The sequence below is a fragment of the Pan troglodytes genome, chromosome 1, assembly GCF_028858775.2.
Source record: "Pan troglodytes isolate AG18354 chromosome 1, NHGRI_mPanTro3-v2.0_pri, whole genome shotgun sequence".
Lineage (NCBI taxonomy): Eukaryota > Metazoa > Chordata > Mammalia > Primates > Hominidae > Pan > Pan troglodytes.
Window position 1 is genome coordinate 81,076,321 of NC_072398.2, and position 18,499 is coordinate 81,094,819.

General features: G+C 34.1%; 1 protein-coding gene across 26 annotated transcripts in view; it reads right to left on the reverse strand.

The window, feature by feature from the left end:
* The window catches only part of DCAF6 (DDB1 and CUL4 associated factor 6), a 138,349-nt gene that overhangs the window by 41,015 nt on the left and 78,835 nt on the right, over window positions 1-18,499 (reverse strand). For 11 of the 26 annotated variants that reach the window (XR_010157383.1, XM_063811620.1, XM_063811612.1 and 8 more), the window contains 2 exons: window positions 17,445-17,615; window positions 10,340-10,399 (listed from right to left, as the gene is read on the reverse strand). The exons of 7 other annotated variants lie outside the window; for them this stretch is intronic. Coding sequence is in view for 17 of the 19 variants with exons in the window: in XM_063811620.1 (XP_063667690.1) it covers window positions 10,340-10,399; window positions 17,445-17,615 (231 nt within the window). In the remaining 2 variants the exon portion in view is untranslated. The remainder of the gene's footprint in view (window positions 1-10,339; window positions 10,400-17,444; window positions 17,616-18,499) is intronic. 8 more of the 26 variants (XR_010157391.1, XM_063811648.1, XM_024349914.3 and 5 more) reach the window with 1 other exon arrangement.

Here is an 18,499-nt window from a genome sequence, read left to right on the forward strand (position 1 = left end):
TCAAGATAAAAGACTGTAAAGGACTTCATTTTGGGGGATTAGAAGTGAAAGGTCCATAACTTGAGATTCAGGAAACCAACTTAAAAGATCCTTTTCAGAAATGCTACTAGAGACCTCTCAGGATAGTGCATTGGCTCAGAAAAAAATTCAGAATAAGCTGAAATATAATTTGAAAGCAGTTTCCTTGAACTGTTATGTATTTAATTAGGTATCTTTCAAGTCTTTTGCATAAGAATCACAAAGTAACTATTTTTTGTAATGCACATGCTGTGAAATGATTTAATCTGTACATTTCCACTATGAAATTATAATCATGAGGTTCTAAAAAATGCTCAAAGACATACAAAAACACATGTGATAACCATAGTAAAAAAAAAAATGCTATCTGAGTATTTTATATATTTAAATACTGTTCAAAATGTTGGTATAGATCTAAATATCCAAATACTAATAAGGATGTTCAGACTTTAAGCTGGGATACCCCTGGAGAATCTATCTCATATGTAAATCTAAACCAAATATTCAAAATGAAGATAATTAACTAGGGTATAGCAACAATAATTTCTTTAGAACCACCATGCCCAACATTTTTCTCTGCTGTTGGGTCCCTATTATAACTTTATAACCATACATTAATTAACTATAGTAGTTTAGATAAGCTGTGGAACATATGAAAATAAAATACTGTTTACCTAATGAGTTTTCTATTGTATAACGATATGTGTATGATTATATAATGATATTCTAATTCCCACTTCATTATACCAAATATTTTTTAAAAACCAAAGTAAGGTGGAAATAAAACATATGGTGAAATATTCTGAAAAAATAATAAAGTTTAACTATCTCCCCACATTCTGCACTACAACTTACTAGACTTGTATAGAAAAGGCAAATTTCTCAACCACAGTTTTTAAACCAATGCAAAATTTTCCATGTTCATAGGTCAGGGAATCCACAACTTTTTTGTAGATTCCAGATTAGAGGATCTCCAATTCTCCTTCCAACTATTTGTATAAGGAAGCATATCTGGATTCAAAGTGGAGATGCTGCTTCTAGGAGTAGACTGCTAACAGAGAAGATCTATCTACCCTACAGATAACTGTGAGGCAACACATTTCATTCTAAAAATTGAGTGCTTACACTAGTGCAAATCTGGCTTTATAAAACAGAAGTGATACTATGCAAGCCAAAACGAAACAAAGTGCAATTTTAGTACAGATATTTATTAGGAAGTCCATTCTCTCTAATCTTTTTAACATTCAGTCAAATTTTCTTCTGGCAATCACAACTCAACTCTGTGTCAATTATAATAATTTTAACCCAAGAACTTTTTTCATGACATAACATAGAAGTGTGAATTGAACTTAAATATGTGATTTCGATACATTTAGATTGAAATTGTGCTTGGTTCCACACTCCTACCAGTATTTAGAATTTATGGGTTGAAATGTGGTAGCCATTTGACCTTTGCTTCCTTTTCTCCTACTTCAGAACCAGTAGTTTTATATACCTCTATTCATAAACGTCTCTTATTCCTATCTCACTTTCAGTCTAGAGGGAGGACAGTATAGAATGAAAATAAGTAAATATGCCCACGCCATGTGGCACATGAGTCCTGCCAAAATCCTTTTCCAGTATTTCTTTTCATGACTGTTTCCTCAGGTATATTCTCCTTTACTGGAAAAAAAAAAAAATCAAGTCTGCCTATCATAAATAACACTCTCATTTTGTAGATAAATTAACAAGTTAAAATGTGACTTCCAAATGAAAACAAATGAGGTAGACAGTTTAGGAGAACACTCCCTTTAACCACTTCCCCTTCCAGTTACTGTCCTCCTAGCTTATTGTTTTGAATTGCTTTTCTTCTCATTTCCATTTTTTCGTCTCCTGCTCTAAAATCTGGCCTATGTCTCTATCACTCTAGTGAAAGTGTTCTACTAATGGGCTCAATCACTCCCACATTGACTAACTTAGGGGATAATTTTTTTGGAGCCAATTTACTTGACCTTCCAGCAGACAACACTCTCGTATTTGAAAATTTCTCTTGATCACAAGACACCACGCTGTTCTATGTCGCCATCCACCTCTCTAGTTGCTCCTTCTCAATCTCCTTTACCAGCTCTTTGCTGGCAAAATCTTTTAATTTTAGAATTTTTCTGATTTTTCTGGAGATGTTTTAGCTCTCTTACTCTGTCCTCTTCTTTCTACTTTCATCCTAGTTAAAATTCCATCTAACTTCATGGCTTCAGTTAACATCTGTATACAAAAATCTCCCAAATTTCTTTCTTGAGCTCTGATATCTTTTCTGAGCTCTATATCCACACAATCAACTACCCAACCTATTTTCAACTTGGGTATCTCATACAGATAACTCAAACTCAATATATTCAAAACCGAGTTCATGATCACCTACCCCTACACATCCCCACCCATGCTTCATCCCTTTTCCAGGGCTACCTGTTTAAGAAAATAACCATTCACTTAGTTGTGCTCAATCAAAACATGAGCTACTCTTGCAGTGGCTGAAAAAGTCACCTGTTAATCTCCATCAGTACCTCCCACAAAGCACCACAAATAAATGTATAACCTAAGTAAAAACAGTGTATTTGTTTTACAAAAGATTTAAGACACAAGTCCTGGCCTCTGCAGACTGCTATTTATTACTAAACTATCTACATAAGAAAATTCTGAAGTTGTTACTGCAACTTATACTCTGGATTCCTCCTCAATCCCTGTGTCATTCAATCTACCACGAAGTCCTGTTTATTCTACATCTTAAATATTTCTTGAATCTCTTCACATCTCTCCTACCTTACTTTTATCACCAGATCAAAATCTCTATTACCAGGAGAACTTCGTAAGTGATTCAGTCTCTAATCAATTCTCCATACTCCATTCAGAGTATCAGGCCATAGCCATACTCCCTAATTTAAACACTTCATTAGCTTCCCTCTGTTCTTAAATTAAAAATGCGAAACCTAAAAATGTCCAAAAAGTCACTTTGTCCTGCATACTGAGGTTCTCCTAGTCATCCTGTATGTGGCATCTCAGAGGCTCTGCATATGCTATTCATGCTTCCCTTTACTCATGCTCCTTCACCTAACTTATTCAGGCTCATCTTCCAGATCTCAGCTTAATGTCTCTTCCTCAGGGATGCCTTATTTGGCCCTCAACTGGAGGGAATGAAGGCCCACTCTCTTATGTTCCACACTGAACCCTGCTATTTCCCCTTTCTTATATAACACTCATCACACTTCTATTTATTTTTTCATCCATCTTTACTGTTAGATCAGGCAAAGCAAGTGGTTATGATCACGGATGCCAGAGCCAGACCTCTTGGGTTTGAGACACGTTTCTAACGCTTACTAGCTGTGTGCAACCTTAGACATGTTTCTTTTTTTTGAGACGGAGTCTTGCTCTGTCACCCAGGCTGGAGCGCAGTGGTGCAATCTCGGCTCACTGCAAGCTCCGCTTCCTGGGTTCACGCCATTCTCCTGCCTCAGCCTCCCGAGTAGCTGGAACTACAGGTGCCCGCCACCACAGCTGGCTAATTTTTTGTGTTTTTCATAGAGACGGGGTTTCACTGTGTTAGCCAGGATGGTCTCGATCTCCTGACCTCGTGATTCGCCCACCTCAGCCTCCCAAAGTGCTGGGATTACAGGCGTGAGCCACCACGCCCAGCCTTAGACATGATTCTTAACCACCCTTTGCCTCAGTTTCCTCATCTGAAAAACGGGGGTAATAATAGTACCAACTACATATGGTTGTGGTAAGGATTAAGTAAATTAACATATAAAAAATTGCTCCAAGCAATGTTTGGTACAAAGAAAATGTGGTATTAAGTGTCTATGTTGTTGTTGCTGTTATTATTATAAATCAACTCAATGCTCCCAGTACAGAAGACAGTAGTGTTATTTATTCATGCACCCTAGTACCTATCCCAGTACTTGCCACAAGGTAGGTAGGCATTTACGTATCAGTTGAATTAATGAAGTACAGACATACAAATATGGCTCCACCACTTATTTCACTCATCTTTACATATTTCTTGGAGTCTCAGTTTCTTCATTAGTAAAACTAAGATAATTCACCTCATTGTTAGCACAAATTAGATGATGCATGTTAAATTCTTAACACAGTGCTAGTCACAAAAAACTCAATAAATGTCAGTTATTTTTATGATAAGACAATTCTAAGTTAAACAAACTGGAGGTATAGGTTTGATCAGCAGAAGAGTAGAACACATGAGCATATGCAACAAAAAAATTAAATAGGGTTTAACTTCCAAAAGATCAAATATATCATTAATTGGAACAATCAAGACCTAGTAGTTGGGGATAGGAAGAAATTAGTTACCTCATTCCAAGTAACTAAGTGATAACTAGTTCTAAGAAATACAAAGAATTTAGAATGAAATTTTATTTCACTAACTTATTATTTCACTAGAATTTAAAATATACTATTTACGGATGTATTCCAGTGTGGTGAATACTGAACTTATATTCTTATTAATACAGCAAGCTTCAATCACTAGATATTTAATAAAAATTAGAATTGTCAATATAAGTTAAAAATAATATTAGATAATAGTACTAAAATGAAATTTCAATTTGGTGATAGTATATAATCTTAAGGTAATACATATTTAATGCATGGCAGGTCCAACTTCCATTTCCCAATCTACCTTAGCAGAATTAGCAAAAATCTGTTTCACTGGTTTTTGATTATCCACTAGTCTCCTATAGATGAATGTTTCACAAACATCAAAGACAGTCAGCTTATATAAAATGATACATAGTGGAAAATTAACATTAATATTTTTCATACCTACAAATTAGTGTTTATATTTCTTTAAATCTATAACAGAAAATTAGTGCCTGCAGATGCACAACTGCCTACAGACATAAGTTTCAAACTCGATGGCACTGTCAACTTCCACTTAATGGAATCACTGTAAGGAATAGAAACCAACTTGTTTCAATCATGGCCAAAACCTAAAACTCAGACAAAATTACTTTCTTATATCCTCTCAAAAGTTAACTGTTCTCAAAAGAACAATTATATATTCTTTTTGCTGTTGTTATTTTTTAAAATAAAATAAAGGGGAAATTGCTGGCCTACATATTTTTAAGAGGAAAAATTTGTTAAGTTTTAATAATATAAACAAGGTAAAATAAATATATGTCAGAAGAGAATTTTTCCTCTTATAGTAGAGAGATAAAAAGGAAAACTAAAACTACCCATTAAAACATATTGTTGAAACTAAACAAGATGCATGATGGACATTATTGTGCTTATTCAAACAGAATTTCACTTTATGCATAATTAGCACAGAAAGGCCATCAATGTGTTTACACACAACTCCAAATTTGGAGAACACTGAAAATTATTTTATAATAGGATACAATTAATAACAATGTGTATGTTATACATTTATTTCCCTACAATTTTGTTTCTTAAAAAAAGTAAAACTATTGAGACAACCAGGGAGCTGCATTAATGAATGAAGATTCAGGCTAAACATACTTCTATCAAATTGTGATTTTGTTAAAAATTCAGGATAAATAAGCAAAGACACTAGTTGCACTCAACCAGTTTAATACTGTGTATACAGTTATTCAAAGAAAAAAATTTCTTCAGTAACCAAGTCCACTAAAATTTTTTAAAAATTTTATTAGTAACATTTTTGTCCTTGGTAATCCTTCCAAGTAAAGAAATCTATGAAAATGCTATGGAAAATTAAACAACATATAAAATCATTTGGGCACCTGGAAAATGGTGAAGAAATATTTTGTGACATAAACATAAAACTGAACTATCAATTTTTAAAAAGCATTCGTGTTTTGTTAAAAGTATGAAAAAGAAATTTAAAATATGCTGAAATAATCGTTAGTCAGAGATATATTCAAATAGGAAACTTATTAAATGTACTACTTTTTCCATTCTCCATGGTAAAACTGAGAACAAGAATCTTGGTAAAGGTTAAAATTTTGAAATAATAGCATATCTGGGGACATCAACTATCCCTTACATCTTGAACACACAATCTTTCTATTTACTCTATAAACATGCTCTGTTTTGAACCTACCACCACCTATACCTGACATTATCTTTGCTCTTTCAATTCTTAATTGAGCTTATGAAAAGAGACATACCAAAGTCTCTACCTTTTTTCCCCAAACCTTTCTCCTCAAACCACTATCTGGCTTCTGCTTCCACTACATCATATCTCAAACTACAATGTCAAAGCAATCACGTTGCCAAATTTAAAAAATGATTTATCAGACTTTTTGGGAGTTGGTATCATTGATTTACATGGCATTACTAACCTGTCCCTCCTTGCACTTCTTTTCTCCTGGTTTTGGATATGGCATTCTTTCTGCCCTGCATACTTCTCTGATCATTCCTGTTTGGTCTCATTAGCTAGATCCTTTTCTCTACTTGCTCCTGTAGTGCACTCTACTCTTCTCACACTACCCTCTTTTTCTAGACAATCTCATCCACTCCCATGGTTTCAACTGCTATCTCTAAACTAATGATTCCTTACCTTTATTTCTACCTCAGATCACTTTGGTGACTTCCAGCATCATATAGCCATCCAACCATCTATGAGATCTCTCCACGTGGATATCCAAAGACACTTCAAATTTAACATTAAAAAAAAACTCACATACTTTCTTCTCCCCTCAAATCAGCTAGCTGTTCCTCCTAACGTCTCTATCTTGGCTGATGGTTCATTATCACCCTATCAAGACACCTGGTTATCATACTCTCATTCATTTCTAACTTATCAGTCTCAAAGTCCCATGAATTCAACCTTTCAACTATTTTTAAAATCTGTCCATTCCCACTTCTCACCACTATTGCCTTAGGTTGGATCCCTCATAATCTCTTAGGTGGACTATAGCAATGGCCTCTTACGTGTTCTTGGTGTTTTCAATCTTACTCCTTCCAATCATTTATAATGTTGCCAAAATGATCTTTCCAATATGTAAATCTGATCACATTTCTCCCAAGCTGAAGTAATCCCTACAGCTCTTAAATAATTGCTTAAAGAATTCATTTACTCACTCGTTTAACAAATATTATTTACCACATAATGTATGATTTTAGGCATAGAGGAAATTATAGTAAATGAAAATATTTAGAGAATATGCAAAAAGGTAGATATTAAACAATCCCCTAAATAAATGTATGATTACAAATGTGACAAATGCAATGAGGAAAAATAACAAGTCACAAAGGAAGAAAAAGAGGAGACTTACTAGAGATTGTGAAGTTATATTATTTTTGAGAGAGTAACATCTCAGTGAGTTTAAAAAATGAGTAGAAATTGCTCAACAAAAAAGTAGTTTTGGTAGAGGGAATAGCATGTACAAGGGATGTACAGCCTGTACAAGGGATGTAAAAGAAATGAAAGTAAGTCTATTTGGCAAGAGCTTAGTGAATGATGGGATAGTGGCCTGAGACGAGATTAGAGATACAGAAATCAAGTCATGTAGGTTTTATAAGCCAAGGTATGGATTTGGGTTCTTTTGAAAGGCTATGGGAAGCAATTAAAATGTTTTAGGCAGATGAATCACATGATTATATTTACATCTTGAAGTTTCACTCTGGCTGCCGGTAGAGAATAGACTATAGCCTGAGTGGATGTGAGAAGACTAGTAAAGGGATTATTCCATTAATCTAGGAGAGACAAATGGTGGTGGGCAGTCTCTATTAACTTTTAGAAGTTATCTTTAGGTAATGTGAGCCTGCAATGTGAAGTTCCTAGTACTTTAAAAGTTATAATGCTGATGAACAAAAAGGTATGTAAAAACTCAGGATTTAATTAATTAGATACATTTTCCACCATTAGAACATTTCTGCTCAGAGGTCTTATTACAAAGCTACATTTCTGATAGTCTACTACGGTGCAGCTTCTGCCAAAGCCACTCAATACTAACCTCTTACATAGCAACTCTACTTACATGACTAAAATGTATATCATACTTTACATAGCCAAAAAGATAAAGAACCACCTGATTTCTATTTCCAAGCTACTCAACCCTAGTAAATGGCCTTATCATTTACCGTACCCAGGCACTGATGTAAAAACTCTGGGAGTTAATCATAATTTTTCTCTTCCTCTCATATCCCATATCATATGTAAATTATCAACTTAAATTGAATATAATATTAAATGTAATGCTATGAAAATTATTGTATGTGATTAACTAGAATATAAATTTGGCTATAAAATCTCTGATAGTGATATATTATTAAATCCATATATCCTTAGAAAAAAAATCCTTTAATTATAGAGTAGTTATAAACAGTAGCCTAATATAGTAGGCTATAGTTGTGTTTTGCCTTAATTATTCTTCATGTTAATACCTCTGTAATAAACATATAAAATAACACATGCTTAATTCCTTAGTTTGCAAATTAATTTACCAATTCATTCATTCATTCTTTCTTTCTCAAGAACAGAAAACCTTATAGTAATACAGGTCATCTCAGGTCCATAAGGAGTAATTTAAGATCAGAAATTCATCTCAGGTCCATAAGGAATAATCTTTTTTTTTTTTTTTTTTGATACAGAGTCTCACTCTGCTGCCCAGGCTGGAGTGCAATGGCGCAATCTCGGCTCACTGTAACCTCCGCCTCCCAGGTTCAAGCGATTCTCCTGCCTCAGCCTCCTGAGTAGCTGGGACTACAGGCACGGGCCACCACATCCGGCTAATTTTTGTTTTTAGTAGAGACAGGGTTTCACCATGTTGGCCAGGTTGGTCTCAAACTTCTGACCTCAGGTGATCTGCCTGCCTTGGCCTCCAAAAGTGCTGGGAATACAGGTGTGGGCCACACGCCTGGCCCCATAAGGAATAATTTAAGATCAGAAGTACAAAAGAAGTTTTCTAATTCACTTTAAAATTAGTTTCTGAATATTTCTCTAAGAATATAGTTTAAATTACATCTATTTCACACCAAATAAGTACTACAGCAATATTTAATTTCTGCATTACTATTGACATATGAGTCATCTAATATGTAAACTTTCAGTCAACCAAATCTTATGGCTTTAGTGCTAATTTTTAAAAAAATTTTTTTGAAAGGAACATTTGTAAAATATATAAAGGCAATCATCTGCCTTTTTTCTTTTCTTTTCTTTTCTTTTTTTTAAAGTGATGGGGGTCTCACTCTGTCACCCAGGCTGGAGTGCAGTGGTACGATCATAGCTCGCTGGATCCTTGAACTCCCGTGCTCTAGCAATCCTCCTGCCTTAGCCTCCCTATTAGCTGGGACTACAGGCATGCACCACCACACCCAGCTAATTAATTTTTTTTTTTTTAAGAGACGGGGTCTCGCTATATTGACAAGGCTGGTCTCAAACTTCTGGGTTCAAGTGATCCTCCCGCCCCAGCCTCCCAAGTAGCTGGGATTACAGGCGTGTGCCACCACCTCCAGCTATCTGCCTTTTTAAATAGAGAAAGTGAATATCATGTTAAGTCATTCTTAAAAGACTTAACTAAGATTACTTATCATACTTTGTCACAATATATTTAAAATACGTCATTAAATTCTGAGGTGAGACAGTAAAACATTTGCGCTAACACTAAATAGCCTTTTTAGTTTTTAGTCTTCCTATCTCCAGCCTTTTCAGATGTCCCTTCATGTCAGAATGTCTTCCTCTACTAATCCTTCTCTGTGCTGTATTTGATCTGCTAGTAATAAAGCCTGATAAATAAGTAACCCGTTTATTTCATCAGGCTCTATTCAAGGCTTGGAGATTGATTCTATACCTTTCCCACGTTGAAAAGTACAAGTGGAAGTGGGAGCTTCTGACTGACAGCTTTTGAGCTTACCTCTGGGTTCGTAACTGTAGTCTTTAGTTAAAGCTACCAGGAATTTGGCTACTAGATAAGTGAGACATAAAACCAAGTATCATTACTAAAGCAATCTAGTAATATAGAATATCACTGTGTTTAAATAACTTATCCTACATAAGCAACGAGGTAGTGTTAACCTCACACCCACAGTTCTACACAATTTTATGACAGACACCTAGAATTTAAAAAATGGATATAGTTTATATCCATTATAATTTTGTTATAGGGAGAGAGTTCAAAGTTGGCATCAAGGGCCAAAGTGAGAAATTAGCTTACATAGAAAATAATCTGTATAGGCCAAAAAGACCTTTTATGTACAATACCACCTATTGTAATTTGGTCCACAAAATACTGACTATAAGACCATAATCAAAATGAAATGCTACGAAAGGTGTGAGAGAGCTTAGTTTATGCATTGCAATAAAGCTATGGATGGATGGGCATAGCGCATCTCCTGTTGCACGCACCCTGTTGCTCGTCAAGTGACATGGATCCGAGCTGTTTGTTAACCACAGAAGAAGGAGAATCTGAAACAAAAATGAGATTTCAACTTAAAAGTAAGCAGCAGAAAACTGCACAGCAATGTCATGATCATCTCTAAGCTTAAGAAACAAATGTATAAGGCTGCAGAATAGAAGTAAGTACTGTGGTGTGATTCCCAAGCAGTGAGTAAGCAGGGCCATGTGCTTAAGATATGTTATTCCAGGCAAGCATTTAGTAACTTTGAGAATGAGTTGAGAAACTATTCTTCTATTTCCATGCATACACCTTTTATCAAATTCGTATACCAGAGGCACAAGGTGCAAGGTAGATATATTAGAAATGGGGTATCTAGTTCACTACATACAAGACTCCTTGCCCTTCTCAAACTCCCTCTCCAGCTCCTTAAGATGGTTTTCATCCTGCCCTGGAGGATTCGAAGCATGAAATGAAATGCTCACTATACTTTGAGAGATGTTGTTTGCTGTACTGTGGGCTGAACAAGGAGCTAATATCAAGATATTATACAAAGAAAATGGTTTATAAGAAAAATATTCAATGAGGTAATTACCATTACAGAAACATGCATGACTTTAAAAACTCTACAGTATATTGTGCATATTAAAACTATACTATGTAAAGGCTCAAGTTTCTTTAGCGTTACCTGGTAGGGAAAGGAAAAGAGAGAGAAGACTTAATGATCTGGGCTTTACACTTTCTACCTTGGCTTCAAATAGAACAGCTTCGTTCTTATCTTTTTAATATGCTGGGTTTCTATGTAAGAATTTATTTTATAAGCGGTTTCTACTGTTTGAAAAACACTGGTATTAAGGCAGGCAGCATAATAAAATGGAAAGAGCACTCATCAGAAGTTAGTAAGTTTTAATTCTAAACTTGATTCTGACAATAATTAACAACATTTTTAGGCCCAAGCTTCTCCTTACTCTCTAATCAGCCTGGGGATCTAGTAACCTAAGCAAGACACTGGGGAATAGGTGTTCCAGTAGGGCTACAGTAAAAGAGAAACATAGGTAATAAGCGCAACTCTCCCCAACCAATAAGAATAATTCTCAGTTTCTAATATCCTGTGCTCTAGTTCTTAGCAAATGTTAACAAAATACTTTTGGCCAACACCAGTTTCTGCTCATAATGGCATATTTTTCCCAAAAAGTAGGTATTTTAAGATTGTCCTTAGCTGGATAGCTGAGTTTTCCAATATATCCTGGATTCACATTGATTTTATAGGATTTGATTGCTTGCATTTGTACATTTAAAAGTCTGAATCCTGCTAGTGGTACCATTTGAATCAACTTTAAATCTTCCATCTTCTAGTATCACCAGTTTGTTCATGTATTTTTCTCTTACTAGATTTTGACAAAACATGATCATTATTTGAATAACAGCTTTTACTTACCCTTACTTATCACCTCTTTTTCATTAGAACAGTTAAATCTTTAGTACACAAAAAAGAAAGTGGGAACAATAGCATTTCAATCAGTTCCCTAATCTATTTGTGCTTTACTTTCTTAAGATGCCTTCTCATTTATCCATTTCACAGTTGGATTCAACACTACCATCTATGTTGTTTTTAAAGAACAGATAAATTGGTCTTTAGAAAAAAAATTAAACTCTTTAAAAAAACAAGAAAAATGTGACTCACAGTGAAATAAATATTGGGAAACTCTCCTAAAAATCTGTGAAAAATATTTTTCATCCATTTGGATTTGTTACACATTTCATTGTGCCCTCATTTAACAATTAAGAGCTGTAAGAAAACTATAAACTCTCCAAGAAATCTTATCTTCAAACATTTATTTTTTCTAAAAAATACCATGAAATGTACAAATCTTGTTGAGATAAAATGCATCTTATTTTTAATAAAATTTAAGAAAGAATAAGTCACGGGAAAAAAACTATTAATGAAAGATCTAGAATGCTGTCATTTCTACAAAACTGTATTTTCAAACTCTTGAAGTATTTAAAATATTAAAGCTATGTTAAGACAGAAAGTATTAAACTAAAAGGGTTTCCTTTTTGGTTTTAGTCTGCCATAGACATTGTGTATTTCTGAGGCATTTGCTGTTCCTCCCATCTTGAAGATTAATTTTATGAAGAAATCCTTCCTGGTCACTGCTTTCATTCTATTTGTAATCTTGGGAACACACAACTCCTTTGGGAAGGATTATTTTCCTATCATATGAACATTTTAAGTGACACTTTTTTTAACCACTGTTCATAAATACAATACCTAGAACTCCTATCTTACATAAATATTTTCAAATATTAACATAGTAACCATTAGAATAGCTAATATTTTAAAAAGTACTTACTAGTTTAAGCTGACTGCCTCAGTTACTGGCATATTCTACTCTACCTCTCTGGGAAATACCTTCTAGAGAATACAATCACAAACTAAAAACCTGAATATATGGTCCAATGGTAGTTTATTGTAACATGTAATATGGTTGGTCAGCTTATTTGAAGTGTTTAGAATTGTAACTTTTTTTTAAGGTAAAGATACACTTTAAGCAAAAGCTCACTCAGTACTAAGCTCAGCATGTCTCATGGTCAATTACTGTGTATTTCCAAAAAATGTGTTGTTTGGTCTTGAGAAAATTCTTTAGCCCCTTGACACCAGAATTATCTCCACTGTAGAAAAAATAGACAATTATAGTCTAACAGGTAAATCACAAAGATTCTTCAGCCACACTTCCTGGGTTCAAATGTGGTTTTTCTACTCAGTAATATTGTAACCCTGGGCAAGTTATTTAACTTGTCTAAGTCTCAGTTTCTCCATCTGTAAAATGAGGATAATCACAATATCTACTACATAATGTTCTTCTGAAGATGTAATGAGATAATCCATGTAAAATATTCAGACAGCACATAGGAATGGGTCATTTAATGTTATCATTACTTGCCTATTTTTCAGACATATGGTATTGAATGAAAAATAATGGTACAAAGCTGTTCTGAAACATCTGGAGCGTATTATTATGTTTAAACTTCTAAACGACTCATCACTGTTTTGCTTTGGACTCTGTCATTCAAGGTAGTTAAGGACTGCTGGCAGAACTAGACTAATATCATATCTAATTTATTAACTATTTATAAACATCAAACACATAGATCCAATGCATCCATCTGAGAAGTGCTGCCATGTGACTGTCATTATGGACTCTGAGGGAAATCTGGTGTTGTTTAGAGCCTGCTTGCACAGGATTGGGTAAGTGCTGATTTTTTCCAATATGGCTCAGTTTTGAAAAGCCCTTTTTCAAAAATAATCACCAATGTTTTATACCCTTTTGGGGTATAAAAATTACTTTTTTCCAATTAGTAAAACCGTGCCATAAAGTGAAAAAACAGTTCCTACCTGACCCTCTCTAGGCTGGCTCCATGCTCCAGTGGGGCTCTGTGGTGGTTAGGTCAGTACCAGCAGACTCCACAGGGTGCTGTCACTCTGAGCAGGAGCCAGCAACCCATGACTTCAGGGGACCTGAAATGGAAAAAAAGAGTTGGGCTTAAAATCAGCCATATGCTGAATGCCTCTGCCATACCTGTTTAGGACATTCATCTGATACATGTACATATAGCTCATTCAAAACCCTGAATGCTATCAACCTTATGGGGGCCTTTATATGAGGTCATTTTTAAGTAGCAAACAACATACTACAATTAAGATAGTACATTATTGGCTGGGCATGGTGGTTCACACCTGTAATCCCAGAACTTTGGGTGGCTGAGGTGGGCGGATCACAAGGTTAGGAGATCAAGACCATCCTGGCTGACACGGTGAAATCCCATCTTTACCAAAAATACAAAAGATTAGCCGGGCATAGTGGCACATGCCTGTAATCCCAGCTACTTGGAAGGCTGAGGCAAGAGAATCACTTGAACCCGGGAGGTGGAGGTTGCAGTGAGCCAAGATAGCACCACTGCACTCCAGCTTGGGCGACAAAGCGAGACTCCATCTCAAAAAAGAAAAAAAAAAAAAAAGAGAGAGTACATTATCATGTGTACTGCTCTCCTCAGGTAGATAACTTCATATATACTGTATTGTCTTAACCCATCCTTACATGGTCTCTGTAAATTACAGCAAGCTACACTATCTAAATAAATCAATAATTGGGAAACTGAGGCATAAAGCAGTCAAATGACCTGCCCAAGGTCATCTAGTCATAAAGCCAGGGACAAGAGTTCAGCCAATCTAATTCCCAGGCACTGATGTGATAAAGGCAAATTCATTTCTTTTTGGTTAAAAAAAATTTCAAAGGATTTTATGAGTTCCTGCATATTTCCTAAAAGTCTAGAAAACAAGTTATGGTTTATTTCCTAAATGAGTTGTGGTGTATTTCCTAGAAAAGATATACTTTTAAAAAACTAACAAGTGAAAATATTTTTAAATGATATATTCTAATTTTTTAAAACCATATTTTTGGAAATTAGTTCTAAAGAATTATCATTTACAGGTGTCAAAAATTCTTTTAAAGCACTGATTTTCAAACTGGGCTTCAGGGAGCAGAGGAGCTTTAGGGGTAGCAGGAGGAGCAAGCAGGTGGGTAGTCGCTCCTTGTTTCATGTTTAAGTCCCAACAGTGCTACTTTAATATACTTTCTATTGGAATTTCCACATAAGACTGATGACAAAGAGTGAACAACCAAAAATAAATAGAAAACCACTGTTTAACATCTTCTAACACCTATTTTATACAGCTCATTTTAAACAGTTTGAAACTTAAGGTGATATCATTTGGTGCCTTAGAATGGTGTTTTAGTCTTCAATGGCCAAGAAATATCAGCAACTAAATAGATAATATTCCATCTGGGATTATCCTAAACCAGCATCAGGCCCCTTCCCATTTGATCCCACTAAAAATGTAGGTGATTATTTCTACAAAGTGGTTTCAAGGTTTGATCTCACTTTCCTACAGGAATTAGGTATTACTGATTTCACAGAATATTCCCATGAGTTCTATATATTTTGAAAAGAGAATAAAATGGTTGCCAAACAATGTAATTCAGAAATTCTTTCTATACTTTTTAAAATTTCTTGGTTTCCAAATCATAGTAATGTCTCCTTTGAACATCTTATAGCTAAAAGACTTAAACAGGTGAGAAGACAACAGAAATATGTTTTACTGGCACTATCACCACTAACTGATACTCTAAAGATACCAAAGTATAAAGGAAAAATATGCTTCTTACATATGAGAAATGCACATTCTTCTATTATTAATAAATTAAAATCTAGGAGGCTAATTTTGGTGCTTTCTGTATGGGTAGATAGTAGTAACATCTATCATAAAAGAATGAATCAATTAATGTCCATATACAAAACTGCATTTAATTATTATGTATAAGATAAAGTTTTATAATTGTTACTCAATTAAAACCTACCCTCCTGTTGAATTTCATAAATTTAATTTCTATTGTTGCCAAACTAGATATTTAATTAGAAAACACTTAGAGTTGGAAAGACAGCATCTTACTTCACAGAAACCACACATTCACTCTAAAGCTTTCTGATTCTAAAAAGAGCTTGCTTCAATTCAAATTCGTGAACTAGTTACAAAAGATTAGTGAATCTCAAAATATTTTTCCAACATCTACAATGTATACTTCTTTCCTGTTAGACAGTTTTGTTTTATACTCAAGATCATTTTAATACTAAGTTTGTAATCTGCTAAATTTTAGTATTTCAAAAATAATTATATATGTAGGGACATTTTATTTTTCTTTCTATTGACTTTTAGGTTTCATGATTTTTTAACCTTCAAAACATGTTTGCTAGACGCTTATATACAGCAAAAAAAAAAAACCCAAAAATGTTTTATTATTAAATGTCATTATTGTAATCTGGTCAAATTTTCTTGTTAATTGTTAAAGTAGAGGAAAATATTTCCCCATAGGAAAAAAAAAATCAGAGGCCTCTGCCTGATACTCCCTCTATTAATGTAACATTGAATTAAAAATCAAGTTTATGATTTATCCCAAACATCATGTCTATATTACAATGACTTAAATTTATTTAATTTTACCACATATAAAATGTGCTTTTGTTACCACAGCACTTACTAGAACAGATATTTATAAAGTAAAGGTTGTCCAATTCTACCAATATATAAATTAGTTCCAAATAATCAAATTAGAACTCTCAAAGCCCAAACTCATCACTCTTTAGGGTAGCAGAAGAAAGCACATCAAACAAAGCATTATAAACTGATTAGTATGAGAACCTAGACATTCTTGTTCCTAAATAACTTATTACACCTACTATAGTATTTATATAATACTATAGGATTTACAGTATCTATTACCCATCTTGAAATAACTAAGTTGACAAATTATTTTGTGCTATTAATATATCTTTCATTAATTCTTTTAACAAATGTTTATTGAGCATCATGAACTTTCTGGTCATAAGATGACAGGGCATTAAAACACTCATTGAGAAAAAAAGAGTGACAATTTTTACTATGTTATCACAGTTTTATAGCATAATAAGAACATGAGACTGTGGAGTACTTTTGCTGCCCTACACATCAGAAAGTTGATTATGTATAGAGGAATAAGAAAGCAAATATTGAAAAATTTCAAACAATGACAGAAGGAAATAATTTAGTCAGCATGCTAGTATGGCCAAATAATACTATAATTCTAAAATCTAGCATTACTAGGTTTTAGGAATATTGGCTAACATTCAAAGAGGAAGAAGAAGAAGAGCTAGGAGCCATAAAGCATAGATTCATTTCAGCATATGCAAACTTTCAATAGAAAGATCAATGCAGGCTCTAAATTCACTAATTATTCAAAAAGAGGTCATCAGCTTTAAAAGTAATAAATATTTGCCCCTCTCCAAATATATTACAACTTTTAAAATTGATTATTTTATATTCATCTCTCTGGAAGATGCTGCTGCCAATCTGTCCCCCTAACACGTGATGTTGAATACCACCATATGCAAGGAAGGGAGGGGTAAGCTGCAAGCGCATTAGCTCTCTTTTTGAATGGGAAAAGGGAAGCACCTTATTACACAGTAGCAGTATTAAAAAACAATTCTATCAGCTGCTTAAGGACACTTGACATTAATAACCTGAAGCATGAGGGTCCTGTGAAGAGCCCTCATGAGAAGACTGATCAGAAGTGGAAGGCTGTTGCTGGGTATGTGCAGCTAGCTCTTGCTGCCTCTGCTGCTCAGCCTTCTTAAGCCTCAGTTGTTGCAGGCGCTTACGAAGCAAAGCTATCTCAGGGCCCCTTAAAAATTCTGACACAAATAGGAAAAGAAAGGTGAAAAGACAGTAATAAAATAGAAAATAATAAGAATTTGATTATACATTAAAAAAGAAGAAGGATATAAACAAAACACATGTCTCATAGAGGACTACTATAAACAAATTACTGATAAAAAAATTACTGGTCATTAAATTATGAGACAATACATACACAACCAAATGCTTCTATTTAACTACGATGAATTAGATACATATATTTCTCTAGGAATATTTAAGTAATTAAACCAAATGGAAATAAAAAGTCCTCCATAAGCAAAAGATTTCAAAATGAACATAGAACAAAATGATACTAGGAAAGAAACAGAAATTGAAAACAATCAGTTAACTCATCTGATTTATACACAAAAATTTAAGCTGCTTTGTTAATTCAATCAAATAACAAAATTCAATTAAAATGATAAAAACGTATGCATTTAGAAACAACTCAGAATTTATTGAGAAGAGCTCTAAAAAAGTGAAAGTTATATATTCTTCAGCTAAATATTTCATGTTAGAATTGTCATTTAAAAAAATTTTTTAAGTTCAAAAAGATTTACATAATCAATATTTTCCTAACCTTTATCTGAAGTGATCACAGATGAAAAGTAGAAAAATAACATTAAATTCTGCAAAGAGATATTTACTGAATGTCTTCTATGTATGAGGCATTGTTTTAGGCTCTAGGGATAAATAAAATATTGAACAAAACAGTCCTTATTCTTGTGGAGTTAATGTTCTGAGAGAAAAACAGACATTTGCGAATACACAGGCACACATGATGTTGAACATATGTGTTTGTGTCACGTGGGGATAACTGCTATGAATTAAATTGGCAGGGTAAGGTAAAGGGGATAGTGAATAGTGATGACAGGGCAAG